The sequence below is a fragment of the Aphelocoma coerulescens genome, chromosome 10 (genome assembly GCF_041296385.1).
Source record: "Aphelocoma coerulescens isolate FSJ_1873_10779 chromosome 10, UR_Acoe_1.0, whole genome shotgun sequence".
NCBI lineage: Eukaryota > Metazoa > Chordata > Aves > Passeriformes > Corvidae > Aphelocoma > Aphelocoma coerulescens.
Genome location: NC_091024.1, coordinates 21,119,099 through 21,142,187, shown reverse-complemented (window position 1 = coordinate 21,142,187; position 23,089 = coordinate 21,119,099). Strand labels below are relative to the sequence as shown.

Here is a 23,089-nt window from a genome sequence, read left to right as displayed (position 1 = left end):
GTTTATGCCAAATTAATCTTTATTTTTGGAATAGAGAAATGAGTGTATCCTCATCTTGATGTTCAGTGAGATGGTTGTTATAGTGCTGCATGAAGAATGGATGTACTGGAGAAGTTGGGTTATGAGGTTGGAGCTGAATCAGGTAAAATCCAGGAAATAACTGCAACTGGGATCAGGTTTTTGTGAGATCTCCTGATGCATGGTTTTGGGTACCTCTGGAGTTAATATTTGTGTTAAGGAGACCTTGGAGGATGACTGTGTAAAAAAATTTGCTGAACCGAACTAACAAAGTAAGAAGTCATGGAAAGTGGGGAGTATTTTACAGGAGGATCTAGATGATCTTGAAGACTGGGTAGGAATGGTATGAAAAGCAACCAAAGGCAGGATTTTTGGTCTTGAGAAGTCCTTGAATGACTGAGGTGACACAACTGTGCAGGAGACTTACGTCAATCTGCAGCACCAGTCAGGGCTGTGGTAATGCTCCCTCTTGCTAGAAATAACCGAGCTGGAGAGAAGTGTATTGTTTTGTTTATCAGGGTAGACTGGAATAAGTGAGGGAAGAATGACCAGAAATGGAAATATGATCTCTTAAGGGGAAATTAAAACACCTTTATGAGTTTAGCTTGGCAAAGGCCTGGTAAGTGAGGGTGGGTCTACTTCAGCACTGAAGCAGACAAAGGATTAAGGTGGGTATAGTGGCACTTTTTTACCCACCAGAAACGAAATCTGCCTATAAGAAGTATTTCCTGTTCTCACAGGAATTGCTCTGGGCAGTTCATCAGCATCAGACAGTTTTTTGTAGCCTTTTCAGGGCTCAAATTACAGGAGAGGAACAAAGCCCATGCAGCTCCTGGTGCCTGCATTTAGGATGTGCTTTTCATTAGTGTCCTCTGTATCCATTCTCACCCTGTATCTGGTGCGATGTTTGTAGAAAGGAGCTTTTAAATTTAGGGACAATAATGATGCAAGAACAGACTGAAATAGATTTACATAGAAAATTAGAGGATGGTCTGTAATCATCAGAGGAATGACTTCTGGAAGAGCTTTGCAGCAGAAGTAACGGAACAAAAGACACAAACTGGTTTTGAGACGGAGCTTATTTGTTTTCTTGGCAAGGACAGACCAGTGCACAATAACGTGTTCAAGAATTAAAAGTACTTCCTTACCCTCTCGGGCATAATTGTCCATCTGCTGGTAACCAGAGATGTTTAATCCTTTTTTCTTTTCCTTTCTTTTTTGACTTGACCACCCAAAATCCACCAAGGTAGCTAACAACTCGAAGGAAGTACAAAATATAAACTCAGGACTTCTGAATTTTCTTGAACCTTTATGCTTTTGTTCTCCTTACTTTTTTTCTTGTTCTTTTATATTTTTTTTTGTCCAATAAGAATTTTTTGGTGAGTTGTGACGTGTCCTGTTTACATACCACCTACACTGGAGTTACTTAAAAGCAATTTTATTGCTGCTTTTTCTTCTTCTTCCTTCCTCCTCTTAAATCAATGCTTTATAATTTATTGGCTAAAACTTGCCAGGAGCTAGTCGGACCACATGCCGCCCTGGTAATTTCCCAGCGGCAAAAAAAGAAAGGCAGCAGCTGTATTTTTCCTGTTTTTCTCTTCCTTCCCCCTCCAAGTTCATGTTTTAATTTAGAAAACAAGAGGGTTGAAAATCAGCAAAAAATTCCCTTGGCCCCATAAAGCACTGTTTTCTCCCTGTCCCAAACCAAGAGTGATTAATGCAGTCCTTAGGTACTAACAAGGATGGGTTTTGTTTTATATGGAAATTTTCCCTGTGGATTTTGTAGAAGCAAAGGGATGGAAGATGTTATGATGAAAGCATGTTGGGGTAATGGAGCTCCAGGCAGAGATTGCTGGGAGTGAAGACAAAGAGATGAGTGGCAGGATAGCAGAGCCTGCACCCAAGGCCAAACCAGAGCATCAGGATGAGGAGGAGAGGCTGGTGAGGAAGAAAAGCCAGGGTGCGGCTCCGTGGTCTGCTTAAATCAGTGTGTGATCTGTTGCCATGAGGCAGCAATCCCACCCTCTTCTCCTTCACCACCCATGCCTGGCCCTGGTGGTCCTGCAGCCCCTGGGGGACTGAGAACAGCTGGAGGGAAGGGGATAAAGAGCAGGGCTGGGAACTGGGGGCCAGGACATGGCTGAGAGTGACGAGGAGGAGACAGCTGGAGGGAGACAGGAGGGCTGTCCTGGGTAGGATGGAACTGGTGTTTGCTGGGACTAAAAGGAAGAGTCTTGCTCCTGCATTTTTCTTCCAGCTGAGAGTATCAGAAGTGACTGCAGAGCTCTGGGGGTGACAGGCCGGGTTATGAGAGCCCAGGTAGTAGTGATGGTCTGCTCAATCCTTGCTGTGAGGAGAAGGTGCCCTCTGAAGTGTCTAATGCTGGTGCAAACACCACGGGCAATAAACGCAATCTCCAATCCAGAGACGCCGTGGCTGCTGCATCCCTGGAAGTGTTCAAGGCCAGATTGGACGGGGCTTGGAGCAACCTGGTCTGGTGGAAGGTGTCCCTGCCCATGGCAGGGGGTGGAATGAGATGAGCTTCAAGGTCCCATTCAACCCAGACCATTCTGTGATCCTGTGATCTATGTGCAGGACTCTGGTCATGTTGACATCACAGGAAAGAGATGGGATGTATTGCATGACTGGAGTGTTGTGATGAAGGGACACAGGCTTTCTGGGAAGGACAGGCCAGGAAGACAAGAAATTGGGGTGCAAGGTGAGAAGAAAAAGGCAGAGCTGGGAGGCTGTGAGATGGTCATCATGGATGGGCAGGAATCAACCCTGCAGGGTGGAGGAAAGAGCAGAAGCCTTTAACATCACCATTGTAAGAAAAGAGAGGGAACGTGTGCCGCGTAGCACATGGGGTCACACTGGTGACTTGAAAGCGTGGGTTTGAAAACTCATTTAATCCACTAAGTGATCATTTCAGCAAGTGGGAGTTCCGATTTCTAGTTGGAACCAGGTGCCTACTCAGCCTTACTCCTCACATTCTTCCCCTGCTCCATTATGGAGTCCTTCCCATGGGAGACAGTCCTTCACGGACTGTCAGCATAAGTCCTTTCCACAGGCTGCAGTTCTTCAGGATCTGCTCTGGGATGGATCCTTTCTGTGGGGTGCAGTCCTTCAGGAACAGGCTGGAAGAGCATGGGCCTCCCATGGAGTCACAGGTCCTGCCAGAAAACCTGCTCCAGTGAGGGCTCTCTCCATGGGCTGCAGTGTCCTCCAGGGCACATCCACTGTGGTCCTCCATGGATTAGAGGGGGACAGCCTGTGTCACCATGGATTCATGATGGTATGCAGGGGAACCTGCTCTGGCATCTGGGCTGTTTCTCTCACATCTTCTCACTCCCCTCTCCCAGCTGCTGCACAGCATCTTTTACCTTTTCCTTGTCCCAGAGGTGCTGCTCAAGAGTTTGGCCTTGGCCAGTGACAGATCCATCACAGAAGTCTGTCCAACATGGAGGAAGCTTCTGGTGTCTTCTCACAGGCCACCCCTGCAGTACCTCCCTATCAAAACCTTGCCATGTAAACCCGGTACAGTGGGTCAAAAGAAAAGATGTGGAAACTGAAATTCTTGAAATTAAAGCTGAGATCATAAAGAGAGAAGAGCTACAGTTTTAGCAAATTCAGAAGTAAGCTGGTTTGATGCAATATTGTCTAAGATCTGTGATGCTAGTGGATTTTTCCATTGCAATTCCACTTTGCTTCTCTAAGCTGTCAAGTTTCTAGACTTACACTGATGCTTTAACCAGGGATTTTTCCAGGTACGAAACAATGGATTTTGTGTTTATTTAACAGCCTTAGTTTCCAAAGATAAGTTTTTATCCGAGTGCCTTACTGAAGCTTAAGCATCGGTGCGTTGGGATGATTGAGATGTGTGTATAGGAGTTGGTCTTGGTGAAGGTCTGAGGAGGACACTGGATTTGGGAGTTAGTGAGGTTCAGGGATGCAAATACAAAAGGTCTAAGGGAGGAGGTGGCATGCAACAATGAGGCTGAGGATGAATAGATGTGAGGGGGGAGTGAGCTGAAGGTAGGAGAGAGGATGGATGGGAGAAGTTTGGGATTAAAGGGTGTCTTGTGATCATGTCCTTTGGCTGAAGGTCAGGCAGGCTCCCTCAGTGGCATTGGCTCCTTAGGCTGACAAAATGGGCAACTATAACCTAAGGAAATAACAATAGCTGCTCTGCTTGGGTATGGCAACAGAGGAGTGTTAATTAGGATAAAATCTCTACATTAGGACTGACCTTAACCTCTGTTTTGTCACTGAAACTTTAACGCACTGGTTTTAGGGTATCAGTTTGGTTCTAGGTTTTTCTTCTTCAAATGAATAATCTTGAGTTTCTGTTGAAGGGGTTTTTTTCATCCATTAATTGAACATGTTAATGCAATGATGCCTGTTCATTTAGAGAGAACCTGGGCAGGAGTATAGTTCAGTTATCACAGCAACAGCAGATTCAGTTCTCTGCTCACCGCTTCTCCTCACATTGGTAAAATGTTGTGTTGCAGTGCTGTAACCTGGATGGTTGAAAGAAGTCAAAAATAGCCCTCCAGGCATCTGGAGCTTGACTGTAGTGTGGCCCACAGACAGTGGGGGATGCGGGAGGGGGAGCACAGGGGGCAGAGATGAAGGTGTTGGGACCAGCTGTGCTCCCAGAGCCAGCACATCACAGCACTACAGTTAAAGCACCCCTGCTGAGGGTTGCAGGTTGCTGGCATTGATCCCAGCCAGGCAGTAAGGGAGAGCTAATGGGAAGTTAACCTTTAACTTTAAGTACTAATTGGTCACTATTTTTTTTTAATAGCAAGAGGATCCTGCTAATCTCTGTCCGTGATCCCTTGGCTGCCCCTGCAGCTCTGCCCGAAGCAGAAAAATTATAGCTTGCAAAAGGCTGGATTTGGGAAGAACTGGGGCTGTTAGGGCACCACTGGTAGGGGATTTTTGGTTTGAATATGTTAGGGGCAAGCATTCTTTAAAACATTAGCAGTCTGCAAATATAATTTCTGTTCCCCTATGACTGTTTCATTTTGAGTCCTTAGTAATTTTGTTGTTGTTTTTTGGGGTCTGCTTTTTTTCTTTTTTTTTTGGTTTGGTTTTGTTTAGAGATAATTTGGTTTGTGAATCTTTTCCTCTTTCCTAGCCCTGGTCCCATGCCATAGGGTTGGTGCCTAAGTGTTTTTAACTCCATGATGAAGCTCCATGATGATCATGTGAAGGTGGACCCTTGTAGTCTGCCTTGGGGGCAGCTCTGAAGTAGGTGTGGACTTCATCACCATTACTTCACCCTGGAACAGCAAAGAGACTAAAACTGCTGGAATGTTTCTTTGCTCATGCTAAAGCCCTGTCCACAGGCACTGTCTGGGGCAAAACTGTGTGTTACTATAAATGCCCTGATTTGCAAACACCTCTATGGCCACAGGGTTGGGTTTAACAGACAAACTTTTTTTGAGTAGTAGTAGTTCAATCTTCACTGTATCTCAGTGAATATTTAACTTTTTTTCCCTTTTGAAGAAGCTAACAAGTAAAAATGGGAATCAACTCAAGTATTCCAAAACCGGCTGAGCTTCTGAGCATTTGTCTGTGTGTGAATGTGACTTGTGGAAGAAAAGCCCAAATGAAATGTGTCAGGCAAACCAGAATTAAAGAAAACTTGTAATAAATAACTCTTGATTAAAGCATAGGCTATGGGAGTATAGGAAAAACACAGACATTACACAACTCAAAATCCTGTCCTGGTAACATGCTTTAGAAATAACTGACTAATGAATGTCTCAAATTGCTGCCAGACTTCTTTGAAAAGTCATGGAAAACTAGGAGAGAGATAAAAATGTGACATCTGGAACCGAGTTATAATTTCTCATACGAAGCAGAATAGTTGCAAAAGGAAAAACCACTCCGTGTCCAAGACTTAGCATTTGGTGGGGAGCCCAGCATGGCCACACATTGGCTCCTGACAAGTGCAGCAGCTCCTGGTGCAAAAGGGATGAGCAGAACCTCCTGTAATCCCCCTGGGCAGGATGCCTGGCCTCGTGTCTTCTGCAGGCATTGGGAAAAGGATGAGTGTGAGCATGAAGATACCAGTTACGTTTTTTTTCTCTTCCTGGCACCTTCCTCAGCTCTAGTATGTTCCTTGCTTGGTTCATTTTATTACCCCCAGCCCTACATGTTCTTTTTGCAGCCAGCCCTCGTGGTCAGCCCTTATCTGTAACATGCTGAGCTACTGGGTTATGATCATCAGTCTTTGCTGTTTAACTTTCCCAGATACTTTGAGGTTATTTTGAAGAGCCCAGATGCCAGCAGAACTTCCTGGGGACCTTGCTCTGTCAAAGGACTGCTTGTTCTTCTCTTCTAACCACTTACTTACCAAGCAAAGTCCTTCTCTTATGTGGTGGTACCTTAGTTTCCTCAAAATCCTGTAGTGAAGGGTGTTGCAAAGCTGTTTGGGAAATCCAGGTATCCTGACCCGTTGCAGCTCAGATCTTCCTTACCCATGTGGTTGTTGACTCCTCTGGAGAGCCCGGATAGCTCCATGTGGCCAGAAGGGAGAAGCTCCATTGACTTCTCCCAAGTTCAGCAGTCATGCTGCTTAACGATGACAGTTTCCTTATTTTTACTCATTTATCCTCGTGTCTCATCACTCTTCTTTGTCTGTTTACTGCCCAACGTCTAGACTCTTCCACAAGACAATCTGAACTTGGAGCCTTGGGCTGGTGTTTGTCCCCCCTGTGGTGTGTGGTGTCAGTGTGGGAATCCTTCCAGCGCCTTCCATGGTGTCTGCAGGAGCAATGAATTCATTTAGCTTTATCCTCACTGAGTCTTGCTTTTTATTCCTGTATCATGTGTCCACACTTTCTGGCAGTCTTCCTGCCAGGCCTGAAGTAGATAACCACAATTTTGATGCCTCTTGCTGACAGTCCCCAAACTTTTCTGCCCTGTGTTAGCCTGGTTTTGGTCCCTGTGGAGCCTTTCGCATAACACAGGAGGTGACAGGAGCTCGCTGCTCCTCTGACATCCCCAGGCAGCAGCACCCTGGCGTGTAGCTCATCAAATACTGAGTGGTTTTGGCATATTTTAGATCCAGCACAGGAACACACAGAGTGGTGAAAATTCAGGTTTTCAATGTGTGGTGATTGATTTTGGAGCAGTGGGTATGACATGCGTGGGAGGAAGAGGTGAGCCTCAAACTGACTTAAAATCCAAACTAAATTGGCTTTGACAAGGCAGGATCTGGAGAGAGGGTTTCTCACTGAGTTACAAGGGCAAAGGTGCTTTCAGCTTGTGGTTGTCCTGACTCTGCCTTAAATACTAGTTGAGATCACAGCAAGAAGAGTCCTGTTTTAACAATGCCAGGGAGATAAATTTTCCATTGCAAATCTCAAGCCAGTTAGAAAAAAAGTCTTAACCACAATAAAACTGCTTTTACTTCTTACTTATTACTACTCTTACTACGAATTTATTGCTAATTACTTACTTCTTGTAGCTCTTACTTGGGGATTTGAGTGTGCATTGGATAGTTAAGGGTCCTGCTCAACTCCTCGCAGAGAGATCCTGGGGGCTTTTCTATTTCCCATTTTCCCATTCCCATGCCTCATTAGCACTGTTTTTCTTTGCTGAAATTGGGGGACTTTTGCAGCATTTGAAATGCTCTTTGAGTTTCCTTTAATTGCAGATGGGTGTGTACATAGGGTCTCTACCATGTGGTTTTTCCACTCATTTCTCTCCTTCCTGGAGAAACCATTTCTTCTCTAAACTTAAGTTGTGGCATGTCTTGGGTCATGTGCCTGAAGCTTTTCATGTGTTTGGCAATTTCTGTGGTTTTCACTTTTGAATGCCTAATTTTTTATTCCCTTCCACCCCATGAACCTTTCAGGTTTGTCATAGCTTTGCATTTTATTAAAAGTGATGCTTTCTCTTAGCTGCAGGGGTTTTGACAGCTCCCTGATGGATGTTATGTAGTGGAGCATCACAGAGGTGCTGCATGAAATAGTAATGATACAGAAAAGGGAGTTGGCCATTAATTTTATGCTAATTTTTTTCAGATTTAGGGGCTTCTGTCCCATGTTTCTACCCTGGCTGCCAGCAGTGAAGTCCACAGAAATTATTTAATTAAATTACCTGATCTGATAATCCATAATTAGCTGCCTGCTGTTGTTCATTCTTAAGTTAGAGGAGTGATTTTGCTTGGGATTATTGTCGAAAGAGTTTTTGCTCCTGAGGGTCTCAGGGTGGGCTGGGATCTGTTCCAGCTCTACTCCTGCTCAGGCATCCAGTAATGTGCATCCTACAGAGGATGAATAGCTGCTCCTGGGCTTTGAAGGAATATAGAGAGTTGAGACACCTGTGAAAGGGAGCAGAGGTTTGACAGCTGTTAAAAATGGGATGATACATCTACATAAAAACTTTACATGTCAGGTAAGTGATGCTTCTGCAAGGCAGTTTTGATCGAAAGCGTGTGTGTAAAAATGGTTTTCGTTAAGGATGAAGTAGGGAGAGAAAGAGGCTTTGTATTATTTCTAGTCACCAAGAAGTTTCTGTAAGGGAAACACACAGTTTGTGGTCTTGGAAAGTTCAAATTTCATCTGATACAAAGAAATTTTGCAAGACACACAGCAGTGGTTTTGATGGGGAAGGTGCACATCAGGACTGCACTACTGCCTTCAGCAGCAGGGGTTTGGAGTTGGGCTGTAATTTTCCTCCTTTTTTATGATGTTTTGGTGTGGGGTGGGGGCTTGTTGAGAAAAGTGCTCTCCTTCTCAAATCAGGAAATGAAAGTGCTGAGCATTCAGAACATCCTCAGAGCTAAGAGGTGAAAAGAGTTTGCTTTTCTTTTTTATGGGGTAAAAAGGAAATAAACCATAGAGGATGTGGTTTAAATATGGAGCTTTTACTTGGAATGGTTAATTGTGAAAATGTTGGGAAAAGATGATAAGGAGATTAGTTAAAGAGCTTTGTGGAGACGATGCTGCTGCTGCTAGAGGAGTATGCCTGTGCTTCCTTTAAACCTGGAAGTTTTATGGGGTGAATTTGGGGGAAAAACCCTCAAACAGAGAATAACTGACTAATGTAACCTTTCTTCCACCAGACGTGCCAAGTGTGCCAGATGATGCTGCCCAACCAGTGCAGTTACTGTGCCCACCAGAGGATCCACGCTCACAAGTCCCCGTACTGCTGCCCGGAGTGCGGGGCCGTGTGCCGCTCCGCCTACTTCCAGACCCACGTCAAGGAGAACTGCCTGCACTACTCCCGCAAAGTTGGCTTCAGGTGTGTGCAGCTCCACAGGCTCTCTGGGAAGCTGGGATTTACACCTCTGCTCTTTGGTTGTGCTTGTGAGGTTATGGCTGTCCCTGTGCTGGCTGTGCTCCCCCCCAGTTTGTTTTGTGTGCCTTCTCACTGGCAGAGCAGGAGACAACACACGCACAAAAACGTCCTTGACTTAGGATAAGGACTTAGCAAAAACCAAAACATCGGTGTGTTATCAATGTTATTCTCATTCTGAATCCAAAACACAGCACTGTAGCAGCTACTGAGAAGAGATTAACTCTATCCCAGCTGAAACTGGGACACCCATCCCTGGAAGTGTTCAAGGCCGGGTTGAACAGGGCTTGGAGCAACCTGGTGTAGTGGAAGGTGTCCCTGCCCGTGGCAGGGAGTGGATGGAATGAGCTCTAAAGTCCCTCTCAACCCAAAACATTATGTGACTATGAAATGTGTCTTACTTACAGCAGAAATGAAAGTGGATGTAGCTGGAGCCTGGTGTGGTTTTCTGCACGACAAAACACATTTGAAATGGGAAATTACTAACTGGATTTAAGGAAGGTTTCTGAGAGCAGACATTATTTTGTGGCATCTTTGAGCTGAAAAGCTCTTGTATTGAATTCATGTTGCAACTGGGTGTCTCAGGATTGATACTTACAGCAAAAAGATTGCAGATCTTAATCCTCTAAATCTCCTTAAGGCTTGAATTTATATTTATGTCAGTTATAATGGTCTGAGGATGTGTGCCTCTGTGAGAAACAGCATAGATTATTTCCTTCTATGGCCCTGCAACTCTCTGAACAGTTCTCATGAGCTGAGACAGGTGGAGGAAGGCTCCCAGGGTTCTGGATGTGGTACAGTATCTTCAACTAAACTGCTTGCTCTAGTAAGATGTTACTTTTCCCTACAAGCCTTCCCTCCATGGCATGTTTAGATCACCCAAGCTGCAGCACAGCTCTAAACACATGATGATTTGCTTGGGACATGAGACTGGGTGATCTTTTGAGGTTCCTTAAAGTTCTGTTTTTTCTCTTGGTTGCCATTAAATAAATACTCTGAGATTTCAAACAAACAGGGCAATTTCTGCTCTTGGAGCTGTTCTTTTAAGATGTCTGCAGATTCAGGAAGCTCTGCTGTGTGGTTTGGTCTGAATCACACCGAGGTTTTCAAGGGCTTTTTCTTTCAACCGTGAAGACAAGAGGCACATAACAAACTGATTCTGAGTTTAATTATATACAGATAAGGTTTTTTAAGGTTTTTTAAGATGTGGGATCTGATTTGAGGAGACCCAGCCCACAACAAAGAATTAATTCCATCACATATTAAATGGCTGTGACACTGGGGCTGTTTGAAAATTAATTAATCTGGGAAGGAGGAAGGCTGGAGGAAAAAATGTTTTCCCTGAGATGGAAAAATGGGAATGGAGTAGATGTCAGAAAATTAACTTGGATTTGGTGTAGTTCTTGGGACTTCAGTGGCACCTGGGAATCAGCAATGAGAGCTTCCATCTGTCTACAGATGTCGTTAGCAGATACCTGCTCGCTGTGCCAGGGACATTAATGAAGATCTAAACAAAGGCAAAGCTCACAAATTAGACTTAGGGGTTTTTTAGCTTTACCCAGCTTCTCTAAAAGCTGAATTTCTTTAACTGCTCCTCTAATTCACATCTGCTGAAGCTCATCTGTGAAAGCTGAGTCCACGAGACAGGTCTGGCTGTGCCATCCTTGTTATCCTGCCTGTCTCTGCTGCAGGGCTGATGTCACTGACATTGTTGAAAACAGAAGAGATAAATTTTGGTTGCAGAGCCATATCTAGATAATCTGTGGCACCTGCCCTGTAGTCACAGAGTGACTTTAATCTTTTCTTTCACGTTTCTTACTTGCAGAGCCGAAAAGCTGAGGAACTCTTTAAATCCCCCCCAGGATGACCATGACTCTTGCTGCTTCTCTTCATGTCCCTGTTTTTCTTGATTTTCTGGAGCATAGATTTGGTTTTGGTTTTGTGATAAGTGCTTATTCTGTCTCCTTTTCTGCTAATAGCCCAATGCTCTCAATTAAATTTGGGGTATGGTTGTTTTATTTGGAATTGAGTCATGGCTAGTGATTGCACTGAAAATGAGAATAGTCTTCTACAGTTAGAAATGAAACTCAGCAAGATTGTCCTTAATGCTCCTTTCTTCTTGGCTCCAAGTGTCACCTTGCCCACTTTTTGAAGCCCCTTCCAGCTGTCCCCACCAATTTGGGGCTCATTTTTCTGCTTGGTGCCATTTGGAGAATTGAGGGGTTGGAAGGTGATGGCATAGGAAGCATTCAGAGGGTTAAGACAACATCTTGTAGCTGTTATCTCCTCTCACAGGATGCTTTGCAGGACTTCTAGCCACCCATCCTTGCCCTGAGGGATCCAAGAGTGCTGGGGATAATAGCGGAATTTGCAAGAATTACATGGCAAGCCTCTTGACATCTCCATCCACTTTGTTCAGCTAATTAGTTTATCAGACCTTGTCCTTCTGGCACTGGAATTCTTAATTACAAAGTGGCTGTTGTTTAGACTTCCATTTACTGTAAATTAAATTAACCTGTGATCATTTGACCCGAGTTAGTGCTTGTTTGTTCCTCATTCTTAATGAAGTACTTCCCAAGATCGAGTGTCAGGCAGAACCATCTCTTGTTAGTTCTGGGAGTGTTTGTGGAGAAAGCCCGTTGGATATTCCTGGATTTACCAGCCATTCCTTACTGCCAGGATTAGTATTTGTTTTTCCATTTATACTTGGGGAATTTATTCTTCCATAATAACGTGGTTCCTGGTCTTACTGTACTAGAATTGTCTGTCTCATGTGCTTGAGGATCAGGCTTGAAGGCAGAGCTACCCCAGCAGAATGTTTTCATGCTTCCCCAAAGGTGACACCAGCTTCTGTCACTGCTTCGCTTTCGAAATTTAGGAAAACAGCAGTTCTGTGTTTTCTTAAAAGTCTGGGGGAGAGGGTTTGGCTCCTTTAGGCTGGCTTCTGCCTAATGATCTTTTGAAGTGTAACTTCAAAGCCTGGGCTTGTTTCCTAAACGCTGTTGGGAGGCTGGTTCGGAGGGAAGGATATTCCAGCAGCTTGTTTGTTTTTGATACGGGCTTGGAGCCGCTCCAGTGCGCGATAGCTGGGGTCCATCTGCACCAGCAGCGCCGAGCGCGCGGCCCCGAACGGCGCCGTGGGCACACACGGCCCTCAGGGTGAAGGGAAAGCCTGCTTATAAGGTGGGGAGCTTGTCCTTGTGCATCTCACATCCCACAAGCACAAGGTTGGCCCTTGCATTGCCAGGCTGGGCTCTCCTGCTCTAGCATCTGTACATGCAGTGCTGCCTTAAGCAGAGTTCCACTGGTGTCATTTTGATGGAATACCCTTGGGAGAGGCTGTTCTGGTCCCGTATCAGCAGAGGTGCACCTATGGGATGGCAAACCCGGCAGGTGGCTGCATCCTCACGTGCCCTTCTAAGTTGGAGCATGGCATCTCTCAGAGCACAGCAGGTAGATCTGGGGAGGAGTGTTAAAGTCAAATGAAGTAAGGTTGCTGGTTGTTGCCATCTTGTGGGAATATCAGGTGTGTGTCTGGAGGAGAGGTGGGCTGGGACCAGAGGGGTGGCCCTGCTCTCCTCTTGGCCTTGTTTTCAGCTGCTGAGAAGAATCCTTTTCTGCTTCTTTCTTCCTCTCTTCCCTGAGCACCCAGGCAGCCCTTCCAGACAAGCACTTTCCAGGCAGCACCTGCATCTTAATGATTTTAATGAGCTTTATCAGTTCCCTTGGGTGTTTCTGTTGCTGTTTTCAGTATCTTCGCTGTTGCTGTTGTGATTTTCTGGAGCTCAGTGGAGTAGCAGTTGCTGAAGATTTCTGACTGGATATTCTTGCTCTTTATTTTGTACTGGGGACTAACTGGTATTTGTGCTGCCTTCTGCCACAGGGAGATCTCATCAGGTACTTTTACTTTAGTCCTTCACTTGTGCCTGGGCTGGAATTGGCTTTCACAGGTACAGGGCTGGCATTCTGTTGAACCACATCTTTATTCTTTTGGGGTTGTTTTAGTCTCTGAAGGTTTCTTTTATGGGTCTTGTTTGCTTGTTGCTAACATTTAGCTGTGAGTTTTGCGCCAAATTCCTGTATCTTATTCCTCCTTGACTCTTCTACATTAATATGGAAGAGATTGAACTGATTGAACCAAGGACCCACTGTAGCCTGGTCCTTCCATCTGTGCCGTTCCAGGGGTGTGATGGAAGCGATGCTGTGGCTGTAACTCAGCTCTTTGTCATCCCTCCCCAGGTGCATCCATTGTGGAGTTGTCTTCATGACCCTCGCCATGCTCAAAGTGCACATCCATGAGAAACACTGCGAAGTCTTCCACAAGTGTTCTTTTTGCCCGAAGGCCTTCAAGTCTGCCGACAGCACCATGGCTCACATGGCCAGCCAGCACCCAACAGAGCCTCACAAGACTACTCAGTAAGTGTTTTGGCTTTATCTCTTCTTCTTCTTCACTGGGTGGCTCCAGGATTCCCCCTTTCCCTCACAGTTTTTTTCTGGTTTTGGCTTCTGTCCTTTTATAAGATGATCCACTGCTTTGTCTGCCAGCAGGGGTCTGCTCCAAACCAGAGCATGCTCTCCTTGGTACAAGCACAGTCTCCTGGGTAGGAGAGGACTTTGGGCAGGGAAGACCTAAACATCCATAAAAGGAACTTAATTGTCACCTCTTTGTCCAGCAGGCCCACAGTGGCACCTCTGGGTAGATGGCTCCAGGGCAAGTGCTGCATCTGGCACTCAAGGGAAGAGGAGAGTTATCCCAGGCAGTGTTGCCCCCAAAAATCACTAGAGAGAAGCCTCCTGATTTTTCCACTCTGTAGCTTTTCCCTCCAAGGCTTGAGCTGGTGCCAAAAATCTGTGCTTTAAGGGAGGAACTATGGAAAGGTGGGATTGAAAGCAGTGTGTAGCTGGCTGGTATGCTTTGTTTTTGCTCCCATCTGTGCTCACACACACTGGAGTTATGCATATGCATAGAAGTAAACTTATTTTTAGCAAGCTGTGGTATGTGCCTGAGGCATTTTGTTGTTCTTCCCAGTTGAGTTAGTGGTTCAACTGCCCACGTGGGTGTGTGTTGACAATACATGGAGAGCACAGCCCTCCTCAGAAGTCCATCCCTTTCTGGAGTTGCTGAACTTTTTCCATTGTCTTGAGGCAGAGAGACTGAATTTACTTTCTTTAATTGTTTCAGGGTGATCTACAAATGCTCTTGCGAGATGATCTTTAACAAGAAGAAGCTGCTCCAAGAGCACTTCCTGCAGAACACCAGCAAGTTGTTAGTGGGAGTGTTTAAGTGCCCACAGTGTCAGCTGGTGTATATGCAGAAGCAGCAGCTAATGCAGCACGTTAAGGTAGGTAACTCCCTCCCTTACTGATGCAAGATCCTTTGTTTTGAGTTCACAGAGAATTTACATCAACCATGTGAGGCAAGTGGTTGAAGAAGTGGAAGATTCTTGAGGAATATCTTAGTGGAAAATATACACTACAGTGATTTTCAGGATCTGGAAATGTCAGTGGAGTGGTTTGTGTTAGTTGGCTTAATGCAGGCAGTTCCTCTTATCTAGATGCATTTTAGCTGTATGACAAAAACTTGTTTTCACAGGTAAATCTCTTTGATTTTTAGCTCTTCTGTTTTCCTAGAACCACAGAAACACAGACTGGTTTGGGTTGGAAGGGACCTTAAAGCCCATTTCATTCTACCCCCCTGCAGGGACACCTTCCTGTATCCCAGGTTGCTCCAGGCCATGTCCAATGTGGCCTCAAACACTTCCCGGGATGGGGAGTCCCCAGCCTCTTAAACTCAAAGAAAGTAATTAAATTCATGTGGCAGCTTTATCTTTGGTTGGGAGACAGGAACAATTAATCTCTGCCCACAGTGTTACTGAATTTACATAGTGAAAGCTGCATCTACCATTCTGGGAGCTCACCTGAAGAGCTTTGGCCCCTTTGCAGCTGCCCCAGAGGGAGGTTACATGGCATTTAACAGCCTGAATTCGTGCTGCTCTGAACCACGCCAGAGTGCAGGAGGGGACTGACAAAGGCAGAAGTGATTACCCTGGAGGTGCCAGCCTTACAGGTCTGATTACCCCATCCATGTAAAAGTGCCACATTTTTCTGTTATCTTGCTCAGGATATTTTTATGTTCAGTGTTCAACAACACTCCATGGAAATCCTGTTGGAAGATTTCTCAGTGGCATTCTGAAGAAAGAGCTTGCAGTCTTCTTTCCCTTTGATTAGGAAAAAAAAAGGATTCTTTTTTTTTTTAATCCGTGACTTTATTTTTTTTTTATACTTACACTGCAAAAGCCACAAGGTTTGTTAGCTCATTCCTGAAAGCAAAACCCATTCAAAACTCCTTCTTTGCTCTCTCCCCCATGTCTTTAACTTGGAAATCTGGAAGTGCTTTGCATGCAGTAATGAATTACAATTTGAAGCCCTCCTGTGAAGTCAATGATTGCTAATATTGGTGCATTATAGCTAGGAAAATGGAGTTGAGATTAAGGCTGGGACCTTCAAAGAGGTGTTCATCCCCAGTGCTAAAAAGCTGGAGCTGAGATACACACCTTGTGGTTCACTGTCAGATCCCACCCCAGGAACCTGCCTGCAGCAGTTTGTACACCAGCACCCCGAGATCTTCACCTCAAAGCTTTGTCTCTTAACCTCTGAGGTAATTGAAGGCTTTTTGGCTGTGGCAGGGTAGTAATTGCACCCCCCCATCTCCTCTGCAGTCACCTTCATGCAGTAGAGTTTTTAGGAAGGGCTGTCTAGTGTGTGCCTACAAACAAAATAAAGAATCCTTGTGCCTCCTCATCTTCCTTGGCTTTAAAGCGTCGCAGAGCAGGAGTTAGCTCTGCTCACTGGTGTTGATTCTGCAGAGAAATCACTTCATTTTTCCATAATCCTCATTTGTTTTACCCCAGTGGTGTAACAATGGAGTAATGGGCACTGAAACACTCCAGAGATTTCCAGGTGGGGAGGAAGGTGACGTGTCTGTGTTCCTGAGGTGGAGGTGGCAGTGCTGTGGCTTCTGTGGTCATCAGCTGGGCCAGGTGCAAAGCACACAGACTTCTCAGCTGAGACCTTGTGTTTGGAGGTTTGTTTGGTGTCTAACCCACAGAAAGACTTCCAAATGCCTGGGGCTTTTGTGTGTTGAAACTTTACCCGTTATTAATTACTGTGCACAATTAAACCTCTAAATTGGCCTTTTGTGTGGATGAACTGTCGATGTTCCTAGGGGAATTTCTTGAGGTTTCTTTGGTATGTTGCTGTTTTACTTGCTTTTGCTTTCCCACAGCTCTTCATTTTTAGATTATTTTCCTTCTGTTCAATTTTCTTTGTTAAAATAACTTTTTGGTGGACTTTGGATTTTGGCGTGTTGAATAACCGAAGAGCCTGGAGCCATATTCCTTATAAGGCTGGTTCCTGGCTTTATGCTTGGTCTTCTATGTCAGGAGCAAAGTTTTGAACAGTGAAAAATGTAAATATCAATAGATGGAGGGGAATTGAAGGAAATAGACTTGGAGAAACTTAAACATTTTCTCTTCCCATCCCTTGAGCAAAGATTAAGCAGCTTTGGAGCCCCCAGGATACCAGCAAACATTTCATTCAGAGCTTACCAAAGCTCTGTGTTTTTAGAGCTTAGGCTCTTGAAATAATGACAATTAAAATTTCTCTTCCATTACATCTTCCCTGTTTAACCAGAGTTCCCAGGGCTTATCCAAAATGCTAAACAGGCAGCACCAAGGAGTGGCTGTTGTCATGTAGGAAACAGAAATAGAAGCTTCGTGTTTCTTGGGAGAATCTCTTGTCAGGGAAAGCACTGCAGCAGCTTCTAGGAGAAATGGGAAAACATGCAGGAGCAAGACAATAACGCATTGTTTGGCCAGTGGGGATTTAAATTAGGTGTTTAAATAGTAAATAGTGTTCCTTAATAAATAAGGGTGTGAAATATGAATTGTATGTAAATGTTATGTCCGTTTCCACTATTACTGTTATACAGGGTGTTCATGGAGTCCCCCAAAATCCTGAAGAGCTCTCAAACTTGCAGCAGAAGTCTGAGAAGGCTTCAAGGAACCAGGTTCATACCTCACCAAAGGAGCTTTTGGTAGCCAATGGGACTTCTCACTCTCCTCTGATGAGGAAAGACATGAGGGTGGAAGGACACAATCCCGAATCCAAGTCCAGACTGAGAAGAACTGGTTGGACTTGCAAGGAATGTTCACAGTGGATCCCTGATCGGGAAACCTATGTGTCCCACATGAAGAGAAATCATGGAAGGGTAAGGACTTGGATGAAACACTTGAGCTGGGGAACTGGGGAAGAGCACCAGGCTCCTGCATTCTAGGCCCCTTTGCAGGGCTGTCGGTACAAGAACTGCAAATCTCAATTTTTTGTGGGTTTCATCCAGCTCAAGCTTTGCATTGCCTTGACCTACTTCTGTCAAGCTAATCCTTGTCACTGGCAGAACATGGGCCAAGATGCTGTGTGCAGCCAGATTTCTCAGTACTTTGGCATCAGGGCCTCTTGTTTGATACCCTGAGTCACCCAGCCATGAATGGGAATCGGGATCATGGTGTTTGAGTCCTTCTAACTTGATTTGGGGAGGGCTGGGTTGTCCCACTTGATCATGTCCTCACTTCAAGAGAAGACCATGAGGGCAGACTGAGAATGCTGATTTTTCTCATTTGAATTCCACAGAAGTAGGAGATTGGGCAAATATTTCAGTTTAATACATACACATAATAATTAAACAAGTCTAAGAAGACTTTAACTGGAGTGTGCATGCAGGTTATACGAAGGGCTGTAGGAAAATTTTGGAGGAGGCTGGTAACAGGCTGGGCGGACTCTCGTAGGGGAAGGTAGATATCATACATGGAGAACAGGAGGGCCCATGTGATGGTTTTTAGCAGATGGGCCTTTTCTTGTGCTGAATTATGAGGAGTGCGAAGGGTAAGTGGATTTTTACTTCACTGGGGTCCTGCTGCCTTCTGGGGCCAAAGGGACCTTCCACTGAGTGAGTTCTGCACGGGGTCCAGCAGTGAAATGAACCCACAGGAGAAGCATATGTGCAATTCCTAATAAAAAAAATCAATAAATTTAAGCATGTGCTTTAAGTAGTCCTGGTTTTATAAGATCAGTGCTGCTATTACCCAGCTGTTGGGCTGAATCTAAGTGGGATCTCAAAATCTCAGTGATCTCTATCAGTGGAATTACATATTATGGAAGAGATTTTTTTGCATCTGAGAAGTAATGTCCAGGTGAAGAGCATGAGAATTAGAATCCAGTCAGTGCCTTCCCTGTCCCTGCTGTTCAGAGCTGTTCCTCTTTTCCTGCCAGTCCGTGAAGAGATACCCCTGTCGCCAGTGTGAGCGCTCGTTCAATGCCTCCAACAGCCTGCGCAGACACATCCGCAACAACCACGACACAGCAAAGAAAGTCTACACTTGCTGGTACGTACCCAAGGCCACTTTGCAAACTACTTTTCAGCAGCAGTCTAATCCTTCAAGTTTGGAAGTTGTAATAACTCGTGTCTGCTGTTCCTGTCTACTCCAGACCGTAAGTTACTGAGGGAAAGTGAGGAGAAGAATGCGTTAAACATGAGAGACTTAGTGGCTAAAATAAGACCTTGCTTTTGACTGCTCAGTGAATGTCCTTTGGAAACTTAAGGGAAGGTGTGATTTGAGACCTGCAGGTGCAAAATGAGATTTACTTTGTGCATCGTTGTGAAACAGCCAATAAAATACTGGGCCAGTCTTTCACTGCTTTGTGCTTGGTGTGGTTATGCATCACTCTTGTGCCTTCTCCTTGGGTGCAAAAGGTGTGTAAAATCCTAATGAACCAGGTCTTGCCACCGCTTTACAAGGGCAGAACTGACTGCACAGGCTGCAGGGCAATGGAGAATTAATCTTGCTGGAATTGCTTGGGAAGTCACACCTCAAAGTTGGAAAATGGATCTGAAGACTTCAGACCAGTTATGTAAATCAGTGGTGAATGAAAATCATTGCTGGTGAACATACTTTAACTGTGGATACAATCTCAGTTCAGGACAAAGCCCGGTGCTTGTGAATCTGCCTCTAACTGCTGCAGAGAAAGTTGTATGCTGAGCAACCGTGCAAAATTCCTTCCTGTCTCATTCTGAGACATCCTTTTGAAACAGGATTAAAGCACATTTGGGTTGAAAAAGAAGTTTGCAGTGATGTAGGTTGGGGGATATTTCTAATTTATCTAAAAATTTTGGTTTAATGCAAGAGTTTCTGACATTTGTTGTCACTTCGCTGCACTCAAGTTGCTAAAACCTCATCTGAAGAGTACAAGTACATTCCTCAAGTACTGTATTTTTTGGGCTATCTAGTGAGCCACAATAGCTTTTAGTAAATGGATGCTGCATAGGCATTACTACTGGGAATACATTCCTGAAACATTTTTTCATCCAGGACTTCTAAACTTTCCATTTCTTATAACTGCTCTGACTTGGAACGTCTGGAGGAGATGAAATGGGTGCTCCCATTGTGTTTCATTCAGCTTTAAGTTCATGGGTGATAGTCTTTGGTGTACATTCACCTGATCTGTGTAAATCTGTTCTCTCTGGATCAGTTGTTTTTAGAGTGAAATGTTTCAGGATCAAAATGAGCATAAGATGTTAGTGGGAAGAAGGATTTGTGTGTGGGAATTCCTGACAGCCTAGGATATGCCAGCCTGCTGTGCATTACCTTGTTACTTTTCAGAACAACACACAGCTGTGGATCCACTGGTTCACCCAAGGGGCCATGATCATGCCAGCAGAGAAGACACACCTAGAAAAGCAAGGGAATTGTGGTTGCATTTAATTCTCCAGCTTGTAGTTGCTCCTTCTCAAAATCTGTTGATGAAGTCTTAATTGCACAGTGGTTGTGCTCTCCTCAATCATGGTAGTGGCAGACTTACTGAAATCACAGCACTCTGCAGATGAAACCTCTTCCTTGGAGTACTGTGCCAGCATCTCCAAGAGCTGCTCTTTGTTTGGATCTGATGTCTCTTGTCCTGTCTTCCATTTGATCCCTCTTAGCTTGTCCAGAGCGCTGTTCTAAAAATCTTACCATCCGGTCTCTGAGTTCCTCCCTGACTCTTGTCAGCACTCTGTAAGGCATCACACGTCCGCTGCTCCTTGTTTCTTCTGCTTCTGGTGTCCCTTTTCCTTCTTCCTGTTTGGCATTTTGTATCACTCTCACCTGTTATTCTCTTCAGGGGTTTTGATGTCTTAACTTCATGTCACCCTCTTCTCCTGGGTTTCCATGTGGAATATGAATAAAATCTGTCATGGATTACTGACTATTTTTGTGACTCCAGCATGCTTGCTTGTAGGTGACCTCCCTCTGACTTCTAACATTCCCAGCTGTGATTTCCCCTTTCTCCCCTTGCCCTGCTTAGGTCTCTGGCTTTGGATAAATTTGTAGGGAGAAACCAGTGCTAGAGGACTTGCTTGAACACTCTCCTGCCATGCTTGTCACTGGAGTAATTCAGGATAGAAAAGCATCTTTCCCTGCTCACATGAAAAGAATTCTAAATAAGGGCAAATTGCAAAATATTGTGATGTATTTTGTATTTTCTTTCATAATTCACTTGGTTATTGTTGTAAGATCTTGTTCTTCTTTTCCAAGTCTTAAATACAAACTGTCTGAAACACTTGATTTTCAACATGTTTATTTTTGATAAATACCACTTAATAACCTCTCAGCTTTTCTCCACAAGGGAGAAAAATTCCATCATCATTAAATATTGATTTATCCTCTGAGCAATTCCTGTTAAAACCCAGAAGTACTCAATGAGCACGTCTGCATTTTTCACATCATTGCTCAGTGTTATTTAATTTCCCTCTAGTTACTGGAAGATCAGTAGGAATCTTCTTCTGTACTTTCAGAAGATGTTGTTGTTACCCAGAGACACTTCAGCTCCTCTCTGTTGCCCTTAATCCCATGTTGCTTCTGTCTCAGATGCAATTAGGGCACTTCAGGGGACTCTGGTGTCACTTGTCCTTGCTCAGGTCCACGTGTAGCTGATGGACCTTCACCGTGCTCTGCTGGCAGGCACCAGAACAGCACAGATACTCAGTTTTGGCTTTCTCAGTTGCTAACAGAACCCTCTGTGCACTTCAGGGGGGCTGGTTTATATGTCTGCAAGGCCTGGCACTTATTCCAGTAGATCTCAGTCACCCAGGAGCAAAGGTACAGACGGCACATCCCCTTCACAGCTCCTTTTGAGATGTCAGCCAGCTCTGTGGCAACTCTGGAGTCCTGCCAGGTTGGAACATGAAGAGTTACATACAAGTGGCATGTTCATGAGTGCTTCTGCCTAGGTTGTTGGTATAAAAGTTGGAATTTCAGCAGTTTAGTAAGAATTTTAACTGTGTTTTGGTACCATCTGGTGGATATGATGCTGGTTCTCCCTGGTACTTGGGAGTGCTGAGTGCAGGACTGTGTGTGCCCCAGGCCTCCTAGGTGTCACTTGAGTCATCAGCTCCCTCTGTGTAGGTCTCTCATGTCAGAGTCTGATTTTCTCCCATATGTTTTCCATCCTGATTATTTATCCTCTGGCACTTGTCACAGGGGGCCTGACCCCCACTAGTCCCTACATTTATTTAGCACTGTAAAGAAGACATGCCCTACTCTCATTCATGAGCACTGTGACAAACTCCAACCTGTTCTAGATTTCTCTTGGGGGTAATGTTTTATTATTAAAATGATGCTTTGCTGTGTATTTTGGTAATCTAATGGTATATTACTCACCAGAGTCTGTCTCCAATGACAGCTCTTGGTTTGGCACAGTACAACGAGCAGGTCCTCTAATAAATTGTCTTCTTTTTTTTATTTCCAAGGTACTGCACAGATGAAAATCAGACATTTCCTCAGCCATTCATGCTGGAGAACCACATCAGCCTCATGCACGGCATCAAAAACCCAGACTTATCCCAGATGGCCAAAGTGAAAGCTCCAGAGAGAGACAGAGCAGAAGTAACTGATACCTATTTTCATGGAAAATTAAATGTGCAATTAAATGTACCTGGCCAGTAGCTGTTCATTTGGGGTGTTACATCAAGCTGTGGCCTTGTGCCAGTCAAGCCCTCCCATCCATAGGGCAGATTTCCTTCCCTCACTCAGTTCCATCCAGCCTGATTCCCTCTGGCAGAGTCAGGGTCAACAGTGTGAGCACAGCTGAGCTGCACCAGGACAACATATCTTGCATTTCTCAAGATTTGCTTGCTGTGTTTTACTGGTGTTTATTCAGTCTACTTTGTAATTTAAGTTTGTTATTACCCTTGTTTTCCCCTGGTACCCCGTTCATGAGCGTGGCACATTTTTCTTCTTTCTCCCTTATTTTTTCTGCTAGTTATAAAAGATTTATTTTCTGTTTTAAAATACTTGCTAGATGAGAACCTATGAGAACTGCATTTTTCTTAAATAGGAATGTGTAATTTTGTATAGTGTATGTAACTGTTCTACTGGTTTTGTTTTGGATTGGAGTGGAGGGTTGGCTGTTTGGGCTTCTTTGCTCCATTTAATTTAAAAATACACATTTTGCATATTACCACAGGGACATATTCAAGCAAGCCATCCTCATGGGAGAAGAAACTGGAGGATTCTAAGAGGGGATGAGTTACTGGGAGATGCCACTAAGACAAAGTCTGAGTGGAGGGGAGGCTGTTCAGAGTTAAATCTGAGAAGTGTTGTCTGGGCTGATGACGACCCCTGTGTCCCCCAGCTGTCCCTCTTCTGTGGGCCCCTCCTTC

At 44.6% G+C, this 23,089-nt stretch overlaps 1 protein-coding gene across 2 annotated transcripts in view; it reads left to right on the top strand.

Annotated features, from left to right (window-relative positions):
* ZNF592 (zinc finger protein 592) overlaps positions 1 to 23,089 on the top strand; it is a 35,452-nt gene that overhangs the window by 10,827 nt on the left and 1,536 nt on the right. The window contains exons 3-8 of one of the 2 annotated variants that reach the window (XM_069025508.1): positions 9,104 to 9,282; positions 13,576 to 13,752; positions 14,519 to 14,678; positions 17,327 to 17,605; positions 18,664 to 18,776; positions 22,178 to 22,313. In XM_069025508.1, the coding sequence (XP_068881609.1) occupies positions 9,104 to 9,282; positions 13,576 to 13,752; positions 14,519 to 14,678; positions 17,327 to 17,605; positions 18,664 to 18,776; positions 22,178 to 22,313 (1,044 nt within the window). Of the gene's footprint in view, positions 1 to 9,103; positions 9,283 to 13,575; positions 13,753 to 14,518; positions 14,679 to 17,326; positions 17,606 to 18,663; positions 18,777 to 18,879; positions 20,647 to 22,177; positions 22,314 to 23,089 lie in introns of those variants that run through there. The other variant, XM_069025509.1, reaches the window with a different exon arrangement.